This window comes from Strix uralensis, chromosome 10 (genome assembly GCF_047716275.1).
Source record: "Strix uralensis isolate ZFMK-TIS-50842 chromosome 10, bStrUra1, whole genome shotgun sequence".
Lineage (NCBI taxonomy): Eukaryota > Metazoa > Chordata > Aves > Strigiformes > Strigidae > Strix > Strix uralensis.
Window position 1 is genome coordinate 15,811,969 of NC_133981.1, and position 20,274 is coordinate 15,832,242.

At 34.5% G+C, this 20,274-nt stretch overlaps 1 protein-coding gene across 7 annotated transcripts in view; it reads left to right on the plus strand.

Annotated features, from left to right (window-relative positions):
* Positions 1 to 20,274, plus strand: part of ERC2 (ELKS/RAB6-interacting/CAST family member 2) — a 529,850-nt gene that overhangs the window by 389,970 nt on the left and 119,606 nt on the right. For all 7 annotated transcript variants that reach the window (XM_074879349.1, XM_074879348.1, XM_074879351.1 and 4 more), the window contains one exon: positions 6,829 to 6,963. In XM_074879349.1, the coding sequence (XP_074735450.1) occupies positions 6,829 to 6,963 (135 nt within the window). The remainder of the gene's footprint in view (positions 1 to 6,828; positions 6,964 to 20,274) is intronic.

Genomic DNA, 20,274 nt, shown 5'->3' on the forward strand with positions numbered 1-20,274 from the left:
TGGGGAAAAAAGCAGGAAAACCATGTTAAAATACAGTTAAGAGTTAGAATATAAGAAGAGAATGCATTATAGGGATGTTATAAAAGAAAATGCATAATTAAAGCACCAGTAAACCATAACTCTACCCCATAGTGATGCATTCCAACACCCACAAGCTTATGATTATGATAGTTATTTAGCATCTGGAGTTTCTAGTTACTTACCATACTCTATTTTTTTGTTATCTTTTGGTTACTGATGAGTGCTTGCAAACTTATAGTCTTCATAACTTACTTTTTTTTCTATTGGAATTTTCTTGGTGTCTAAAAACTCACTGCATAAGCAGCAAAAAATCCTGAATTGAATATTATCATATATTTCTAACAATTGAAGACAAGAGTATAATTTATTTTGGAAATAATTAGCATTATATTGCTAGTATTATGCTGTTAGAAGTGACCTGAATAATTAGCATAAAGTAATGCAAGCTATGGAATACTTTGAAGCATAAGTATTTGAAGTATATTGAAGAATACTGAAGTCCACTTTTTCCATGCAGCTCTAGTATTGGCTAAAGATCCTTCAGAGCAATGGCCAGTTAACTGATCCTTCGGCTTCTGTAAAAATGACACAAGTCCTCCTGTCAAAACCATAGCTGGTGGATATGTTTTAACAATTTGTCTCATTTAATTATGTGTTGATTCAAGAATTGTGCTACCATTGAAAAGAATTGAGAGCAGTCTCATGGTTAGGCTTTTTAACAATAATATCCTTGGAATTATCTTTTTTGCTTCAACTAGATAATTAGTGAACCAGTGCTCAAAAATCTCAAAGTATATCAAGAAGTTTAAGCAAAAGAAGTTTCAACTGAAACTTTGCAATGGAATCTCTCTTAAATCTCTTTTCTAGATGGCAAATTAAGCTCAATTAAGCAAATTTGGTTTGTTATCGAATCACTTATGGAGGATGCTTGTATCTCTAGTAAGCTTGAGATGCTCAAATAAAGTGGAAATAATGACAGTGATGTTGAACCATGTTTTTTAGGAGGCTTCAAGGTTGGAACTTGAACTTGTTATTTTTGATCTCAGAAAAATATTTAATGGCGATCAGATGACAGAAGTGAAACAAATGGAAACTTGCTGAAGAGTTTAAAAAAAAAAAAAAAGGCAGTGGACTTGATCAAGTTCTAGGAATGCAGGCTTTACATGGCATTTAATTTTAATTTCAGTGTAGCCTGTGATGACTTATTTGGTCTTAGAAGTTACCATAAGGATTACTTAGAAACAGAGCATTCTGTGCTGCCTTCTGAAATGGCTTTTTTATCTACTTTTCAAGACTGTCTTCCTCTGTTACAGAAGCATAACAATCTACATTGTGGAATGTTTTGTATTTTTTAATGAACAAATATTTCCTGTTTTTGTAAAGTCTTCATTTCGTCCAAACTGCTATGGTCCTTTAACAGATTGAGAGTGACGAATGCAATTTGGGGAACTTTAAGGATGTTTGAGGCCAAGTACAGGATTTGTTGTCCAGTATTTAATTAACTCTAATTTATCAAATAACAAATCATCTATAAATTGTATTCTGTGGCAGTTATCAACTTTCGTGTTGTGCAGCAGTTGAAATGATAAGAAATACTTCACTTGTCTTCAGACAGTGACAGTTTTCAAAGAATGTGTAAAAATATTGTTCTGACATAAAAACTTTTTATTTGAAGAGACTAAGTACAGAGCTGCTTAATTAGCAAACATTTTGTTAACCCTCAGCTAATGGAATTCAGGGCTGAAGCACTGGATTCATACTGGAAAACCAACTGCAGTTTCACATGCTTTCATTAAAACCAGGTTAATTCCACTCAGTTTATGCAACTTTTGGATAAACTTGGTGAACTATAAAGTCTTAAGCACACCATTTTTTAGATCCTTACCTTCTGGATTTCAAAGTTAAAAAAATATTTTATTTGTGTTTTCTAAAATTATTGTCTTAGAAAAAAAAGCTCAGATTAAATAATTTATTGGTAAAATTCAGGAAGACTAGAACTAAACGTCTGCCACATGAAGATCTCAAAGTGCTTTGTGGAAATATTAGCATGCTTATCTTAAAATACTGAGATTGCAAGAAAGAGAGGTTCTCTGTCTTTGAAGACAACAAGAGGCCGTTGCAGAATCAAAGCTAGAATATGAGTCTCTAGATTTTAAATCCCATGGTTTTATAATTAGACCACAGGATATCTCCAGGATAGCTTGTAGGCCTTATATCAGCATCTCTCCCATATTATATAGGGAAAAATCCTACCCTATTGGAAGTGAATATTCCAGAAATATTTCAAATTCCATTTAGTGAAGAGATTGAGAAGAAAATCCAAAGGAAAGTAATAGCTATTGAATGGTATTACACCTATATCCCAGAGCAACAGATCCTACTATTTTTCCTCATTTGAACCTCATTCATGAGAGTTTTGTTGTTAACTTGATCCAGATGACAGATCAAAGCATAGTTCCCTATTGCCACCTTGCTAAAATATTTTTTAAAAGACAGTTTTAATATTACAGTTTTACAGTTACAGATTGCTGTTAAGCTATTTAGTCTGTTACCAGTCAATCAAACTTTCATTTCACGTCAGTAGATCCTTACTTAAACTCAACAGAATTTTAGGAGGATAAGAAATATCTGTCAGTTTTCTTACAGTGCTAGATCATAAATTCTTTGGTAAATTGGTTAAAAATTTAGTTACACATACCATTCATGACCTTGACAGCTTAGCAAATAGTGATATTGAATGATCAAAGACAACTGTTTCGAGCCCTAAGGGTTAATATACCTGTGCGCCCAGATTTAAGCTGCTTTTAATTCCTCTATCATTCCTTTATTTCAAAGTGGATGCAATGTTTATTGAATGTAGTCAATAAACGTAAAGCAAAAATATCTGAGAAAACTAGGCTAAAACTAATAAGCCTATACATGATTTGTTGGAGATGCAGTTAATTAATGTTGCATTTTACAAGTTAACATTTTTTTCTTTCCTAGTATAAATCCAAATTAAAACCTGCTCCTTCTCAGGTGTGGGCCTGGTGTTCATCAGGCATTTTCAAAAAGAAATGTTGGCATGATAATTTTGTTGTCAGAGCTGTGGCTATGTATATTTTGAGAAAACCCATTTTCAGGAAAACTGTATCAATAATAACAGTTTTGAGAAGAAAATGTGAATAAAATTTTGAACTATATGACTATTTCAGATATGGAGTAACTCATGCAGATGAGTTATGATGCAAATTAGGTATTGCACAGTTTAAATGCATGTACAATCATCATTCTAATTTTCATGAATTGTACATTCCAAAACCAAGCTTCCCGATCATCCAGAAAAGTCATACTGAATAATCTGTTGTGCTTTCAAAAGTAGTGTAGGAAAAGATTTTGGATGTTCTTGAATAGGAAATTTTCAAGATTGCTGAAGGTGTTGCAGGAAACGATGGCATTGCCAAGTCAGTAGGTGGAACTTTTCCCTCGCAATCAGTACTGAAGCAGTGTCCTGATGTGGGACCCAGACCAGGAGGATTTACTGTCTGATAAACCAACGTCCTAAAATGTATATGCCTTTCTGTGTGTTTGTGTTTGTGCTTCTATGTAGGTGTAGGGGTGTGAAGCCCTGGGGTCCTGAATGAATTCCAATGTGGTTAATTAATTTCTTCCTCAAACAAAAATATACCTGGCATTTGAAAGCCTACTAATGATTCAGAGTTAGCGAGGGAAGCAAACAGAAGTAATGTTACAGATTTTTGTTTAGAAAGACCTGGAAAGGATTGTATTGTTCCTCTGGATGGCTTTACTTTTGTTCCTCCTCAGAAATCCTCCTGTTCATTCTTCTCAAAAGTCCTGCTTCTAAAAGTTTGAAATCATACCATGTTTTGTACTTCTTAAGTCAAAGCTAAGCATACCTGGAACATACAGTTCAGTGTGGAATATAGCACTCTGACAGTAGCTAAAGCAGACAAACAGAATCTCAAAATCATATTAGTTATCATTGTGAAGAGCTAATAAATAAAAACAAAAAACTTTTAAAAATAGTATTTTGCAAATTATTTAGCATCATTTTAAGAAATTAATGACAATCACAAGCCAGGTAAAAGTTTGGATGTTGATCACTTGAGTGGAAGATAAATTCTCATTTCACATTTATATATTTTGCTTTCAGAGCAGGCACACTAAAGGAAGCCCACTACAGCATTAACGTTTCTTTGTGCACATTTTACTGCAATCTGGCATCCAAAAGGAAGAAACATTAGAAGTGGTTTATTTATATTTCAGCACCAAATTAGAAAGATGACATCATTCATTTACAGTTCTTATCCCATGACATGTCTAATCCCCAACACCTCATTACAGGGGACACTTTTAGGATTGCATATATCATCTTGTTTAACTTTTGCATTCTTTTATGGAATACAGTTGAAAGGTAGGAAATTTAAGGCTATTCATTGATAAGAAAATAAACTAATAAAATGTTAGGAGCTTCCCCAAAGAGGCAGGATATTACAGTGTTTACAGTAAGTGGGTTATTATTTGTCTATTAATTCGTCATCTTTTCCACTCTTTTGTGCTAAAGGCCATCCTCTTTGAGTCTAAAGACAAACAGACCAACTATGATGATTCAGATTGAGTTGATCTTTTGGCAAAATCAGTAGAAATTCATAGCTGAAATCCATACAGCTATATGCTTACATATTCTTATCCAGGAGGGAGAAAATAAAATGGTTTCAACTGTGCAGAAAATACTGTTAAAAAATGTGAAATGATACTAAATAGTGCCAGTGCAATTCCTGTTCAACGGAGTTCACCACTTGACCTGTGGAGACATTTATTCTGTAACACACTGAGAAGATGCTCTTTCAGTGCTGTAGACGTGCTCAGAAAGAATCTGACAGTGGCTAAAATATGGGCACATCTGATCTGTGGTTGTTCCTCTATCTTTTTATTGTGGATGCCTTAAGGTTTGGTTTTGTTTTGGTTGGTTGATTGGTCTTACTTGACCTGAGTATGGGTCCCCTCCTGTAAAATAGCTTTCTGTGATCCTTCTAATGGACATCATGTGAAGTGCTTGAGAAGCATTGTGACATTTCAAAAAAAATTAATTGCTAAAAAGACACATCAGGATTTCTTGTGATCCCTGTGGTTCATAGTTTTCTGTGTATTAGATTTTGTTAGACTTAGAAATATTGTGTGATATGAATATTTAATTTGCCTTTTTTCCAAATCTCTTTTCTACTTTAGCAAAAAACATTAAAATTGTGGAATTCAATAGCAATCTCTGAATTTTTACATTTTCTGTTAAAATATACTTACCAGTGAAATTTTCCTAATGGAGATTTTGATATAGGATAGTTCTCATATGAAAATCAATTTACAATAGTCCTTGAAGTAAATTTACCACATGCTAGTTATGCAACACTAGCTATCTCATGGGCACTTTGAATCGGAAGCCAGTTAGACCTGTTAATATAGGAATGTACCTGAACAAATGAGTTGTGTTTAAATTTGTCTGTTTAAGTTGATCCTTTAGAACTCATTAGCTTGGGCAAGTCCAGGGGTAATGTGTTTAGCCAGCACCCTCACTGGACTTACTGTGAATCCTGCTACCTTGGAGCATGGGTACAAATAAACTGTGGCTTTTTGCAATTGATTTCAGTCTATTGTCTTTACTGTTCTCAAAAAACGTCCATGTGCAAAGTAGGCTTGTGTGTGCTTGACCAACTCAAATGATGTCCACGTAGAGAAATGGCACAAAATAGATCATGCTCCAGGTGACATTTTTGAAGTTGATATTAAGTGTGTTAGGACCGCTATCTTTCCTTTAGTCATTTGCATGATATTAATTGTATGTGTCTCTAATTGTTTCTTTTAATTTTGGAAGAGGTCTTTGAGGGTTGACAGCATTTTCTTCTGGGTTTTGTTAGTGAAAAATTAAGTAAAACTTGATTACAGGTTAACAAGTTTGCCTGAGACAGACTTCAGTCCTACTAACACTAAAAATAAGTACTGTATCCACTGGTATTGGGCAATTGGTAGTAAGATTATTTTGGTATTATGAGCAAGGTTTGAATTATTCCAGTCTATTTATTTCATGGTATGGAATAATTATAATAGCGATAAAGAGCAGTGATGTATCTTGTTATCTCATGGTGACATAGATTTTATTACCTGCACACGGCAGTAGCTGAAGCATTCATCTTTTTTTCAAGATCTGTATCTAAGACTTTCATTCAGTAACATGTGTAAAGTTCCATAATCACTTATTTGCCTGTGTCTGTATCAGTTAGTTTTCAGATCCTTTTAATTTACTGTTTATTGGGGTGATTCTGGTGAATAGAATAATTAAGCCAAAATAGAGCTTTTAGCATAACTAGTCAAGATTGTTGTTGACATGCCTCAGTAGCTAACTGTAAATATTTGAAGTACACTTAATATTCCTTTCAGTGAGATTTTACAAGTTAATTGGCAAGCTATAATAATAGATGGGAAAAAAATAGGAAACGATTCTAAAACAGTAGAATTAGAAAAGCTGACACCCTTCAAACGCAACATCCTAGATCAAATCCTTTTCTGACTTTGTGCGATTCTACACATGTGAAAACTGAGACAGAATATGTGTTCACATTGTTATCTTTTTCTATTTCCTTTTATTTGTTAGCCAGCAGTCCAGACTTCTATTGTTGGATCCTTACAGCTACAAAAAAAAAAAAAAAACCCACCAAAAAAGAGAGCTAAGAAAAAGCTAAGATCTTTCTAAAACAGTTAAGAGTAATATAATCCAGCATGTAATAGAATTGTTTCACTTTTCATCTTAAACAGACACAAAACAGAATGAAACTGATGGCAGATAACTACGATGATGACCATCACCACTACCACCACCATCACCACCACCACCATCATCGATCTCCTGGGAGGCCACAACACTCCAACCACAGACCCTCTCCAGATCAGGTTAGTCACCTCTTTTTTCACCCTCAGTTTTATAATTTTACTATTTTGATATTTCAAGATAAAATAAATATTCCATAGAAATAATAAGTAAGGGATGTGTTCTTTGAACTGAAACGAATAGCTCTCGTATTTATTTGCATCCCTGAAACAATTTAAACATTTTGGCTTTTTATCTGGTGTCTTACATTTTTCTTCCCTATCTTTATAAACTTTGCAGCTATCTTCAGCATGTCATAACACAACTTTTTCAGTAGAAAATCGGCGAAAAATTTTGGAATAATTTTTTGTTTATTTAAATAGATTAATCATTAGTATTGAAAAATCTTGTGCAGCAGTTCCCTTTGGCAACTTGTAAACCAATGGTTCTAAACTGTTTTAGAAAGTATCTTTATGATGAAGCTTTCAAACAACAGATATAGCTTAAAAATCAATAGTGATGCATTTTTGCTAGGTAATACTAAACCAAATTCCAGAGATGTTTTATTTTAAAAATGCTTACTAATTCACTATTACTCTTCTTAGAATATTATTATTCTTAGAGTCCTGCATTTCAGAAGTGGCAAATAGCTGTCCTAATAACATGGTCTTCTAAATTATGTTAATTGAGCATGTTAGCATTGTAACTTTTCTACTCCATCCAGGTTGAAAAAACATCCATAAGCCCAACACTATTTTGATTTTGTAAATTTCAACATTTGTTTACAAATAAATACAATTTTCCAACCACAATTTAAAAAAAAAAAATATAACTCACTTGCTTTTATTGATAATATTTTAGAATATTAAAGATATGAAAGTTAAGACAAAATTAAAATACAAAAATATTAAAACAAGTTTACTGTCACAGTTTTAAATTAATATTTGCACTGTATATTTGGAATGAGGAGGTTGTGATGTTCTGTGCATTCCAACACTGTCTTTGGGACTACTTTAATATGGTTTTTCAGATAATGTTGCTGTCAGTAGGCAGAAATTTGCTAAGTGTCCAGTGTGCCAGCTCAGTACTTCTGGTTCATAGACAACTGGGTGAAGCAGACACCTTGACTGAAAATTTATTGTTTTGATGTGTTTGAAACAGATGTTTCCAAACAGAAAATGCTGCGCCTTTTATTTCTGGAAAGCTTAAAGGCCAGATCCACCAAAAATAAAGTATCTGCTTTAATTTTATAGTTCTAATATTGAAAATAATGTTATAGCATTGCTATAGCTATTAGTAGTAATGTTACAGTTACTAGTTATAGCTCATTATCATTCTAAAGTTATAGTATTGAAAATAATAAATTCTTTAATTCATTATGTAATTATATAAAAGATACATTGTATTTGTATATATACACACCAAAATATTATTTCAAATTATAGTGACAACTTTATCTCACCCTTCTGACAACAAACAGGTTTTCATAACTGTTTTCTGAGGTGTCTGCATCTGATACTGTTAAAAATTTGTTATGGTAAAAAATAGTATGTGTACATACATGCATGTATGTGTATGAAATGCTAAACTACAAGAAATACAAATGAAAGAAGCTAAGGTGTAGTAGATGAAATTTCAAGAAACAAACTTCTGTTTTGAAATTAAAACATATATGCTGCCAGCATGCCATACGTTTCCAGCTGATACTGGGCGCCACTCTTCCATTTCAAATGACTGCGTTTAGTAAGTGGAGAGTGTGTCAGCTATGGATGGAGTCTGGCCTGAAGATGACTTAAATTTTAAGATAGACTCCTTTTCACTATTATGACTCTTCAGCCTACTACAGTGAGTGAGAGTTGAAAGCTGCAGGAGTTTTAGGAGGAACTCAGTGACAGTGGGACAAAGAGAGAAGTTATCCATGTATATATTTATCTGGAGTAGGAAAAACAGTCTATAGAAGCAAGTAACTCTTTTTCAGGTAGAGAACCCCAGAGGAAATTAAAGCATTACTTTTATGTGAAGAATCATTGTTTGATACTAAATTAGCTTGTAAGTTCATAATGTCTGGGTAGACATAAAAGGGGAAAACATTGGTGAAGTTACAGTGGGGATGTATGATAGACTACTTAATCTGAAATAGGAGATAAAAAGGTAAATGACACTGTTTTTACAATGACTAAATGTACTGAACACAGGAAAGGGTAAGTATGAGAAAACTCAATTTCCTGAATAGCAACTAAAAAAAAAAAAAAAACCAGACCAAAACCTGGACAACAGAACGTGGAATCCTTTGAGTTCTTGGAACACGCTTAAAACAACTTTTTCTTTCAGAAAGTGGAGAAGGGTATTAAGGACTTGCTGTCTTGGTTTTAGTTCCATTTCTGAGTAGCAGAGTTAAGTTGGCTGAGTTTATAAAAGAAGGCAATATTGTCTGAAAAAGACCATGAAATAAAAAAAGTTTTGGCCTTGTGCAAGGAATAGAATGAGAAAAACAGAATTAAGGCAAGACATGTGAAAAAACAGGTAACAACCTCTGTGTTACTGAAACTCAGACACTGGTTTAAACTAATTCAAGAAACCTGAACCTCTAAAGAAAATTTGAGGGGCAAGAAAATGTAAGAGAGCTAACATTTAGTGAAGAAGGCACTTTTCAATGCACAATAACAAGTTAGGGAAGACAACAGATAAGAAGCATAATGAAAGTCTTTATCTTGAAGAACTTAAAAAACTGAAGAAATTATATGAATGATTAAAATGGTTAAATATAGAGTACTTAAAATACTACCTATTTTACTAGTATTTACTAGTACTAGTATTCTCAGTTTTACTCCGAACTATTTATGATTATATTCAACAACTTCTTGGAGGCTCAAGGAAGGCAAACACTGTTCTCATCTTTACAAATAAAATGTATGGGGATTTATGAATAACTTTATTTTAGACCCTGGAAAGTTATAGAATATATTATTAATCAGTGAATCAATAGAAAGCCAGTAGTCTTTTTACTGTTCATTTTCAGTAGCTTCATGTCTGTGTCAGATCTATCCATCTCAGTGTATATCAGATCACCTTTTACCTGCTTCACCCTTATCCTCTTTCCTTAATCATCAACTGGTGGTTCCTATCCTAGTCCAGAAAAACTATTTTTACATTACATTCTTGAAGATATGAGATTGTTTATCACTATGTACTCACTTTATTCTTGTGCTCTTTCCTAGGTGACAGTTTTGGGCCACTCTCTAAAACAGAATGCAGGTCTAGATGGCTGTTACATAGCATACCCATCCTATATTTAGTCTGCCTGTGTTTGTCAAGGACAAATTATGTCAAGCAAATCTAATTTCCTTTAATGGGATAACTGGCTTTGTGGCTAAAGAAGAAAATGGTAGCTGTGACATACTTTGAATTCATAAGGCCTTTAACACTGTCCCGTCACACCATATATTTGTAATATACAAATAAATAAATGAATTTGTAATGTAATTAACATGTGAAGTGAAATGCATTACAATAATAAAAGCTGTAGCTATAAGTAATATTTTAATTTAATTCATTATGAAATCACCATGAGATGGGTATGCAACTGGTACAAATAACATGCTACAGACAAATTTTCCGTTACTCAGTGTCAGAGAAGGACAGTTACAGCAGGGTTCCAAAGAGGTCTGTCCTTTATCTGCTTCTGTGGAGTATCTTTTTAGAAAAACTATTTCAGTGATGAAATAGGGAAAACCATGAATATTGTTGATAATGAACCGAGCTGCAAGAAACTGCAGGCCTAGTAGGAGCAGTTAAACTGCTCAATAAGCTGCTTGCTGCTTCAGTCTCAATAAACTGCAGAGAAAGTCTAGAATAAATAATCTGAAATTCACTAAAGACAAGTCCATTTACAAGGGAGAGGTCTCATGTACTGATGAGCCAATAGCATGGAAAAAGGAATCTGGATTGCACAATGGAATACCATTGCAGTGAAGTTGCATGTAATTCTGGGATGGATGTAATACTGAAAAAGAAGCAGGAAGCAATTATTCTGTTCTTTCAAGCACAGGTGAGACCTCATCTGAAAAACTGTATACAGTTTTGATCACCATGCTTTAAGAAAGATAGACGAATTAGAAAGGGACAAAAAGTGAGCAACAAGAATGATAGGAGTTTTAGAGAACCTGACCTATTAGGAAGGTTTGAAGAACTGGATTTGTTTAGTCTAGAAAGTACTAGAGGGGAGACATAAGTCTTCTAATACATAAAATGTTGTTGTAAAGAAGACGATGATCAATTGTGTTCCAGTGCCCACCGGAGAAAGAGCAGGAGTGGTAAATTTAATTTCACCAAGAATAACTAGGTTAGTTATTAAAAAGAGGAAACTTTTCACTGTGACTTGAATTAATCTGTAGGTGGAAAGAAAATGTGGACATTCTTTCATAAAGATCTACTGGAAGTTCCTTTCTTGGAGTTTTTTAAGAACAGGTTAGATTAATATCTGTTGCACATAATAGCTTTATTTCATCTTGTGCTGGTGCACTGGGCTTGGAGTAGGTGTTCTCCTGAAGTACTGCCATCCCTAAATTTCTGTGAATAATGTATTAGCCAAGCAAATGTTTACATGTAAAGCAAGCAACTAGGAGATCCATAGCAAAATCCTTGCTGAAATAATCTTTGAGAACAGCACAGTCAATGATAATCATGAGTGAACTCTGGATATTGTTTTAACTTACAGTTTTCAGTCATGGATTTTACTTTATTTTTTCACTTTCTGTGTTGTGTTATTTACCATTCTGTACAGTATCCTTTTGTACAGCAATTTGACTGCCATGTGCCACAGAAACCTGTATTTCCCATTCAATAGTGTATTACACATAAATTCTAGATGTGTGGTTTTTGATGACCATAATCCAACATGTTGCTAGTGGTTTGAAACCACAGAATAAACTGAGAAAATCATCATCATCATAGAACGGTTTGGGTTGGAAGGGACCTTAAAGATCATGTAGTCCCCACCCCCTGACACGGGCAGGGACACCTTCCACTAGCCCAGGTTGCCCAAAGCCCCGTCCAACCTGGCCTTGAACCCTTCCAGGGAGGGGGCAGCCACAGCTGCTCTGGGCAACCTGTGCCAGTGTCTCACCACCCTCACAGGGAAGAATTTCTTCCTTATATCTAATCTAAATCTGCCCTCTGTCAGTTTAAAACAGTTATCCCTCATCCTATCACTACACTTGCAAATCATTGGAGGGCATTTTTAATTTTGTAAGAAGACAAGAAAGTGGTGCATATTGTAACATAAATGCCATTTAATTTAGTGAATGCTAGGGAAGGTTTTTTGAATGTTTTCTCACAAATTCTGGAGAGAAAGAGAAATTTGAATGCACAGTGTTAATCTTGAAACATAATACTGGATTTTCTAATTTATATGCTACATTTATATGGAGAAATGCATGTATGTTATGTATGGCTGTGTACATATTTGTAACAAAGTACATATTTGTAGCAAAGAATAAGACATTTCCTACTTACTGTTGTAGAACACTGTATATATGCTACTGTAAGTCTATACCCCCTTTAAAGAGAATAGTGTACCACTAGTCTTGGAAGAAAAATACACACACATCCTGCTTGAAATATATATACTTTTTACATGGTGCTGTTCAATTCGGGTATTGATGTTTTGTTTTAATGATCATGGTTTTTTTATAACTGTTACGCCGTATCATATCCTGCTATGGGCAGCATGTGGCAGCATGGTTCTAGGTGTACTAAGGGATCAAATCTCTGACTTCTCTTGAAGGACCTAGTCTGGCACCTTTTTTCAGATGTAATGGATGTGTTTATGTCTTCTGGCTGCTGCTAGGGACCAAAGCCAAATTTCCAGCCCCTTCTTGCCTTTATTCCCTCTTTTTTTGCTCTTCTCTTTAGGGAGAGGTATAGGTAGGCAACCTTTTTTGTTCTTGTATGTCTGGACCTAAACTCTGGGGAAGATGTAAGAAAACTTCACAAGCAGTAGGAAGACACTAACTCTCCTCTGCCCATACACATGGTCATGTTACAGTGAGTCATGATGTGTTCCCTAGTTATGTTGGTACATGTGATTTTTATTTGATATAAATAAATTTCTGGTGATTGAGTGCTGCCATGTCAATAACATTGCAATATTAACCATTTTTACTAGTCTTCTTAAAACTTGGAAAAAAAAAGATAATTTTGCAGCTTTGCACTAAAAACTTAAATTTATTCTCTTCAGTTTTGGCTTGATAGTTGGCAATCTTTCTTAAATTCCACCTGGAAACATTTTGGCAGTCAGTGTGTATCCTGGAGTGTGGGTGTAATACTCCCAGCAAGAAAATGAGCTTAATAAGCATTCTGTACTAGCTTCAGTTTCCAAGGAGTTGTAATATGTAGCCCCTTGTAGAGTGCATTACAGTAATCTAATCTGGATCATTGCATCCAAGGTCTATCTGGAACAAAAAAACCTGATGGCTAAATAAATTGGAACTTCAGATTTAGAAGCTGTCCTGCCCCATTGTGTAGACTTCATCACAAAGCCTACTGTCCAACTCGCTGCCTCTCTTATTTCTCACCTTTACATCCTTACTGGTTTTCCTTAAAAACTGTTTCTCTTGGCCTCAGTTGCTCACATGATCTTTCAGTTTTCTTCCTTGTGTTGAAAATGTTTTGAAGGAAGTGCCTGTTTGTGTCACACAAGTGACTGTGTGCTCTTGAAATTTCTGTTACTGTTAAAAGTTGATAGGAATCAGCACATCTGTACTCCCTGTCCAGTTGCTTTACTGTACTGCAGTCCTTTTGTCAGTTCGTTCTTGTACTTTTAGTATCATAACATGCCTGTAAGTTAGTAACCAACAGGGAATTCTGTCTTGCTAACCACAAGTCTGGTCAAATTGAGACATCTCATTCCCTTTGGTTTTCTAATCTCAGAAGCCTTTCTGCCCCTCCATATTTGTATCTGGTTCTGACTTTCAGGCTCCATTCACCCTTATTCACTTATTATTAATTTCGGTGGGCATTTTACATTCCTTGCTGTCTCTGAAACAGTCCTTAACTTGTTGGCTTGTATGACAGAACTCTAGGAGGTCTCCACATAACAAATAGCATTCTTTTGCTATCACCCAGGACTGTCTTGAACAAGTACCTGAAATTTTTGCTATGTGGTTGAAAGGTCCTAGGTTCAACTTGCTGTTTATAGACTACATAATAAAAAAATGCACTTGATTATTCAAATTAAAAGCAGCATCTCTGCATAAAAAATGGATTTAGAAGTAGTTGTGTAGGTAATCTATGACATGTATGTGTCTAGGATATACTTAAGATAGTTTGATGGCATTCTTCAAAGGAAGTTATGCTATTTGAGAGGGCATGTGGAAAAACTTGATTCTGCATCCACACAGTGGAAGACTGAAGGTATAACATCCAAAGAATTTTCATACCTCAGGACTTTATTGCCAATCCTGGTAATTATAAGAACTATCAAATCTTCTTACTTCTCATAGTACTGGAGATTTTTAAAGACATAAAATATAAAGTGTTTCTCATCTCGTAAGAATTTCCTGAATTCCCAAGCTGTAGCTGAGTCGAATGCTTTACTCCATGGTCACCAAGGCTACAACCAAAGTTGAATGCTTTACTCCATGGTCACCAAGGCTACAAATATATTTTAATTTTGTTTTATGATGAGCGATGATATTCTCATTTAAAAGAATCTGACTTTTAGAAAAATTTGAATATCATAGAGTGTGCTATAAGACTGTAGGAGCTGGCTGCTTTCCAAAAAGTTGGCCCTATTCTTAGAAGCTGCAATTGAGGATGGAATGTCACAGAGTGTCGTAAGCATGTCACATGTTCTTTTACATCTTTTAATCCAGTCTGGCTGTGTAAAGATTTAGTTCCTATTTAAAACGTTTTTGATGGCCCCTCTACAAGGTGGTGGTGTTTAGAAGTAATTTGTCACAAACTCACCATCAAGTTTTCCGTTACTCTGAAATCTCAGCAAAGATGCCGAAAAGGTAGTTCAGGGAGTTCAGGGTTTCTGAACTATCCTCTTATCTGAAGGAAAACTCCTCCTTATTAGGACAGTGATTGGGCAGTGTGTATCTATGAAACTTCCCTTACTGCCACTCTCCAATCAGAAAGCCAACTTTTAAAGAGCTACCTGATAGCTGTCTTAGTATTAAATACATGTCATTTTAAAAAGATTTTTTAAAGTATGCTGATAAAGTAATTCATTTGAGAAGGTACATGCAATGATGCACAAAATTTGACAACAGTCTGACTGTTCTGAAGGAGGAGTACACCACTAAAAGCTAAATTTTTGAAGACGACCATGTGCTCTCAAGAAAAACGTTTATTGATTTGTAAAGTGGTGACTGGTCGTGGCAACAGGTCTTTGTTCATCAGCTGGAACTGCTAAATATCCTTGGAGTTGCTGAAAGATGATATGTGAAAAACTCTGAACAGGTCAGATGGGATTTTGTTTGAGGTGGATGACTTTGAAATCAGAGCCACAGGACAGTCAAACAATGATTATTATTTTAGTGTCTGAATCCTGATCTGCAAATCACTGTATTGATCCATATGTAATTTTAGGGGAAAGGAGTGCATGCTACTTTGTGTTTTGGCAGCCCTGGCTGTTAGCACAATGCCTTATATTCTGTGGCCGTACTGGAAAATTGCCAACCTCAAACTCCTGAATAGGCCTCAGGAGTATTGAAACTGGGATTTGTCTTAAAAAAAACCAAAACAAAACCAAACCAAACAACTTAAAAGGAGGACATATATAAACCCAAACTGATTATTTTAGTTTATTCAAATAACGATGGTTATTTGAAAAGCATGAAATTCTTCAAGTTTCTTTAGACTGTGAGTAACAAGTTCAATCTGAGCAGAAGTTTAGTATCTGGAAGACTAAAATATCATGTTTGGGAGTTCTCTGCAATATTAAAACTTTGTCTTTCAATTGTTCAGGGAAGAAGAAACAGAAATAAGGGGAAAACCCAAAGCACCAGTAACATTTTAATATATAAAAGAAGTGATATGATATAGCAGTTTAATGCAGTAAATCGGAATTATTGGCTCCCTCCCTGACCCAGATTTTGTTTAATATTCTGTGTGTTTCTTTATTCTGTATGTTTACATGTTGTGTTTGGGCAGGTGTGAGCTTGCGCTTGTCTGTTCACTAAATGTATGTGAACTTGTTCTGCTGGTGCCTCAAGCTGCAAGGAAGCACGCAATTGCATTAGCACAGTGCTGAGCCTGCTCTAAGCTCATTGGAGTCACATGGATTTATTTAATTTAGGAATTTGGGCAGGGCAAGGTTTGCTTGTCGGTACATTCAGTGTAAACAATCCCAGGCATATCCACTGTAAATAACTAGTATTGTGCTGAATTAATTAGTGTTTTGAGATCTCAGGAGTACAGTGCAAATTAGTCATATAAATGGTTTCACATTTTTAAGTATTTCCTCTAATTTTTCATCTTTGCTACACATACTCTTCCTCTGGAACAAAGAATTTACGATTCATATCACACATCATTCAGACATGTTGAACTGAATGCAATAAAATCCTATTTGTGTCATGGTCACCACTGAAAAGTCAATTTTCCAGTTAAATTGTATGCAGTTATCATTGGCTATATTGTTTATTATAAACATGTCACTGAATGGGAAATACTTCTCTTCTAATGAGGATGCAATTTCTGTCTAAGCATTTCTGTAGATAGTAAGTGTTATCATATGCTTATTTCAGTAGATACAGAGAATTTTTCCTGCCTCTGACATCTATCTGGGTATTTCTCTCTACTTTACCCTAAAAACTGAAATAGAGGCTTGCCCAGATTTTGAGGAAAATATGATTGGTTTCAAACCTAAATTCCATTGTAGATTACATTGTACTTGTGATGGAACAAAAGAAAGAGCCTTGAAAATTGGAAGAGTCTGCTCTGAGTATGAATTTATCTTTCAGGGATACTCTAGTTCTTGATTTTGATATACTGCCATCTTACAGTTACAAACATTGTGCTCTACTCAAGTTTTCTCATTGTAAGTAAAAGCCAATAGAAGTTTGTAATATTTGTTAATGTTTTTGTTATTCCTGCCTCTTAATTGTAAGTATATTGTAGCCATATGATTTTTCATATACCTTTTAATTATATTAAATTTGTAATTTGACTAAGAGACCAGCTAAACTGGAACTGTATTAAGAGTAAGAAGTAGAAAATAGGTTTCGCTGTCTATGATACCTCAAGGAGATGGATTTTGTGTATTGAAAAGTTATACCTCTCCTTTGCTTACAGAAATGAATTTATTTTATGTTTTGAGGTTTAATGAATGTGATATAAATGTATACATACTGCTCAGTGTGTATATTTATATATATCTATATTTATATGTTAGCTTTGCAGTCTTTTCCACATATGGAAGAATTTTTTGAGATCATGTTTAGCTATAGAAACCTCTCCCCCTCACTTCCCCTGAATGTGTGTGTTAGAATATACAACACTTGTATAGAGGTTTACATTTATCTTCTATTTCTTACTAGAAAAATTAGCTGCCACCATCATAGTCTAAAATAGGTCTTTAGACCAGCTGAAAGAGCCAAAAATGCATTTCTGGGAGACAGTAACTTGATAACAAAAGTTGCATATCTGGTGCTGGTTACTTAAGTGAGATAACATGTCACAGGCTTTCACTACAAAGGGGACCATAAATTTTTGCATTGCAAATCTGATTTCACGGACCACTTCTTGTAAGAAGCATTGAGTTTCCGCTTCATCTAGTGATAAAGCTTTAGAATGCATGAGTATCTGGTGAAACATCTTATTCATGTTAACGCTAGTCAGGGTGTTGTAAAGTAAGTGGTCAGAAACAACCTTTCACTTACCCCCACTGCCAGTATTTATGTTTGATTTTAACCTAACTATATACAAATAGAACAAATGGTGAGATGGGTTTTATGGTCATTTTCATAATTGGGTGATGCATGGTTACTTGTGACCCCTTCTGTTATGGATAGGTTTGAAAATAGACCTGTAACATAAATCTGTATTTCTGAAGCAATTTTTAAGATTTATTCAACTTTTTGAATACACAAATGAAACATAAAGACCTTCTAAAACTCTATGCCTTCAATGAATCCACTGTTAGCCTTTCCTCTTTCCAGTTACAGGCTCAGTTCTTCAAATCATTCATGCACAAAACTCTTCTGTAGTCAGTTGTTCTGTGTATGGAGAGTTCACGAGATTAGTCCTCAGCTATGTTTGCTCCTAGAAATTGAGTAGCAGATAAAAGTCTAAGATCTGAAAGATTCTGATTTTAGATTAAGTTCTAGATTTGAGAGAAACTTCACTGGTTAGCAGGTAGATTTTTGTGTCACATGGGGAAATTAATATTTGTAAATGTAATTGTTTGCTGTAAGTAGGACAGTTTCACAGTCCAGAGACAGTAGTTACATGTTTAATGACCCATTAGTAGCCATAGATAATAAGGAGAGTAGCGTAAATCAGTCATCAGAAAGTTAGTTCAAGAGATGAGCAGGTTATCACTAGATTTATTTAACCCAAGTTAAGACATTAATTCTTAGCATGCCAGCACATGAAAGGGAAATGTGATGAGCCTTGTCAGGAAGGGTCTTCTAATGTGGGAAGAGAGCCAGAAAAGCTTAACTTACCAAGTTTTTAATGTTGCCTGCATTGCAAAAGCTTTTTGTCTAAAAGGAGATTAGGATTTTTTTAAAATTTATTTATTTAAAGAATGGATTTTATAAAGATACTTGCATGCCACAAAAGTGAGGGGACATCTGCTGTACTTCAGCTTCATGGAAGTATTTGCTGTCTGTTTTTTGAGTCAGTTTCACTATGTTCTTCACTTCAGGTAACCAAATGTTATACACCAGTGGGCCTCATATCAATGCAGAATTTTGCAGTCTTTGATTGCATCTACATTAGGGTTTTAGTTCTGATCAAGAGTGCAAATTTGATAATTCCCACTATGGATCATATCCAGAAGCGGTGTGGGAGTGGGCATACTGAATTCCTTTTTGATTAAATTTAACTGAAAGATGCATTCCAGGAGGTCCCCCAACACAGTGAAATTGCTAAAGGGAATTTAGACTTGCAGACAGAGCAAAATTAATCCAGAATACCCCCCCTCAAGATAGGTGCATTGTACAGATGCTGATTCTCAGTACCAGTTGTATTGGCTGTAGATCTGTTGCTGTTGCAACACACTGCTAAATATAACCTCTTGCAACTATTTCACATTTACCAGTACTCAAGAATATGCTATATGCAAACCAGTTAGGAATAGGCTTATAATTTCTGGCATCTAATTGTTAAAATTTTTTAGATATACGTGATCATGTACACCATAATTAAAGTTATCCTTTGTTTCTAACCTGCAGTGTAATGTATCCCCTTTTATCTGTCTCAAATTTATTACTGAAACTGACAAACCTTAAAGAATTGATGACTGAGAAATGTGCCTGCAAAACTTGAATTGAGATATAGTTCAATAGTAAAGCAGAAGACATCTTTCTACATCTGTGTGCAGTGTTTTCCAAACACTACTCCTTAAATTCCTCATCTTGCTAATTTGAAGCCCGTTTTGAGGTATTAATGTCACGTTTTGTGGCAATTGGATCAGAAGAGTAAATCATATTTAGTAACACCGGATATTTCTTTTTAAGATGTCAAATATGATGAGTAGCAGCACAGAAGAAAGGACTAGCAAAAGGATGAGATAAAATCAATGAATTAATAATATATAAATAGCCCATGTATAAAGGCTTTCATAGTACTTGAGATTATACCAATGTACTGTACCTAAATATATGTCCAAATTAGAGACTTGGATGTCAGTGCTAAAAATACAAGACATTCAATATCTTAAATATTTTGAATTTATAATAATTTTATAATAATTAAGCATGTATGCTAATTTATCAATTCCATTGGTGTTTCTTGAATTTTGGTTTTTTTTCCCTTTTTGCTTGTCTGTAATTGAGATTTTGCTTTGCAGTTTTTGTCATTCTTGACTGCATAAACCAATGAAAGATCCAAGTTTAAAAAGCAGTTAATGTACACAAACATTAATCAAAAACTGCTTGATTATAGTTTATTGTTTGAAAGAGCCATAGATTAATGATTCTGTAGGATACACACTGATACGAAAGACTAAGCATACTTCTGGAAGCCTCTGATCCAATATTAATAAATGATAAAGCATAACTGCAGCTTGTATGTCAAGAATGCAAAAATAGGTAATGAACTTAATTTATCTCTGAACATCAGTGAAAAATTCTGTATTCTCTCTTACATTATCTGTTTGCATTGAGGTACCAAACCTTAGCTTCTTGATAGAATAGTTTATTCACAAAACCAATGAAAAC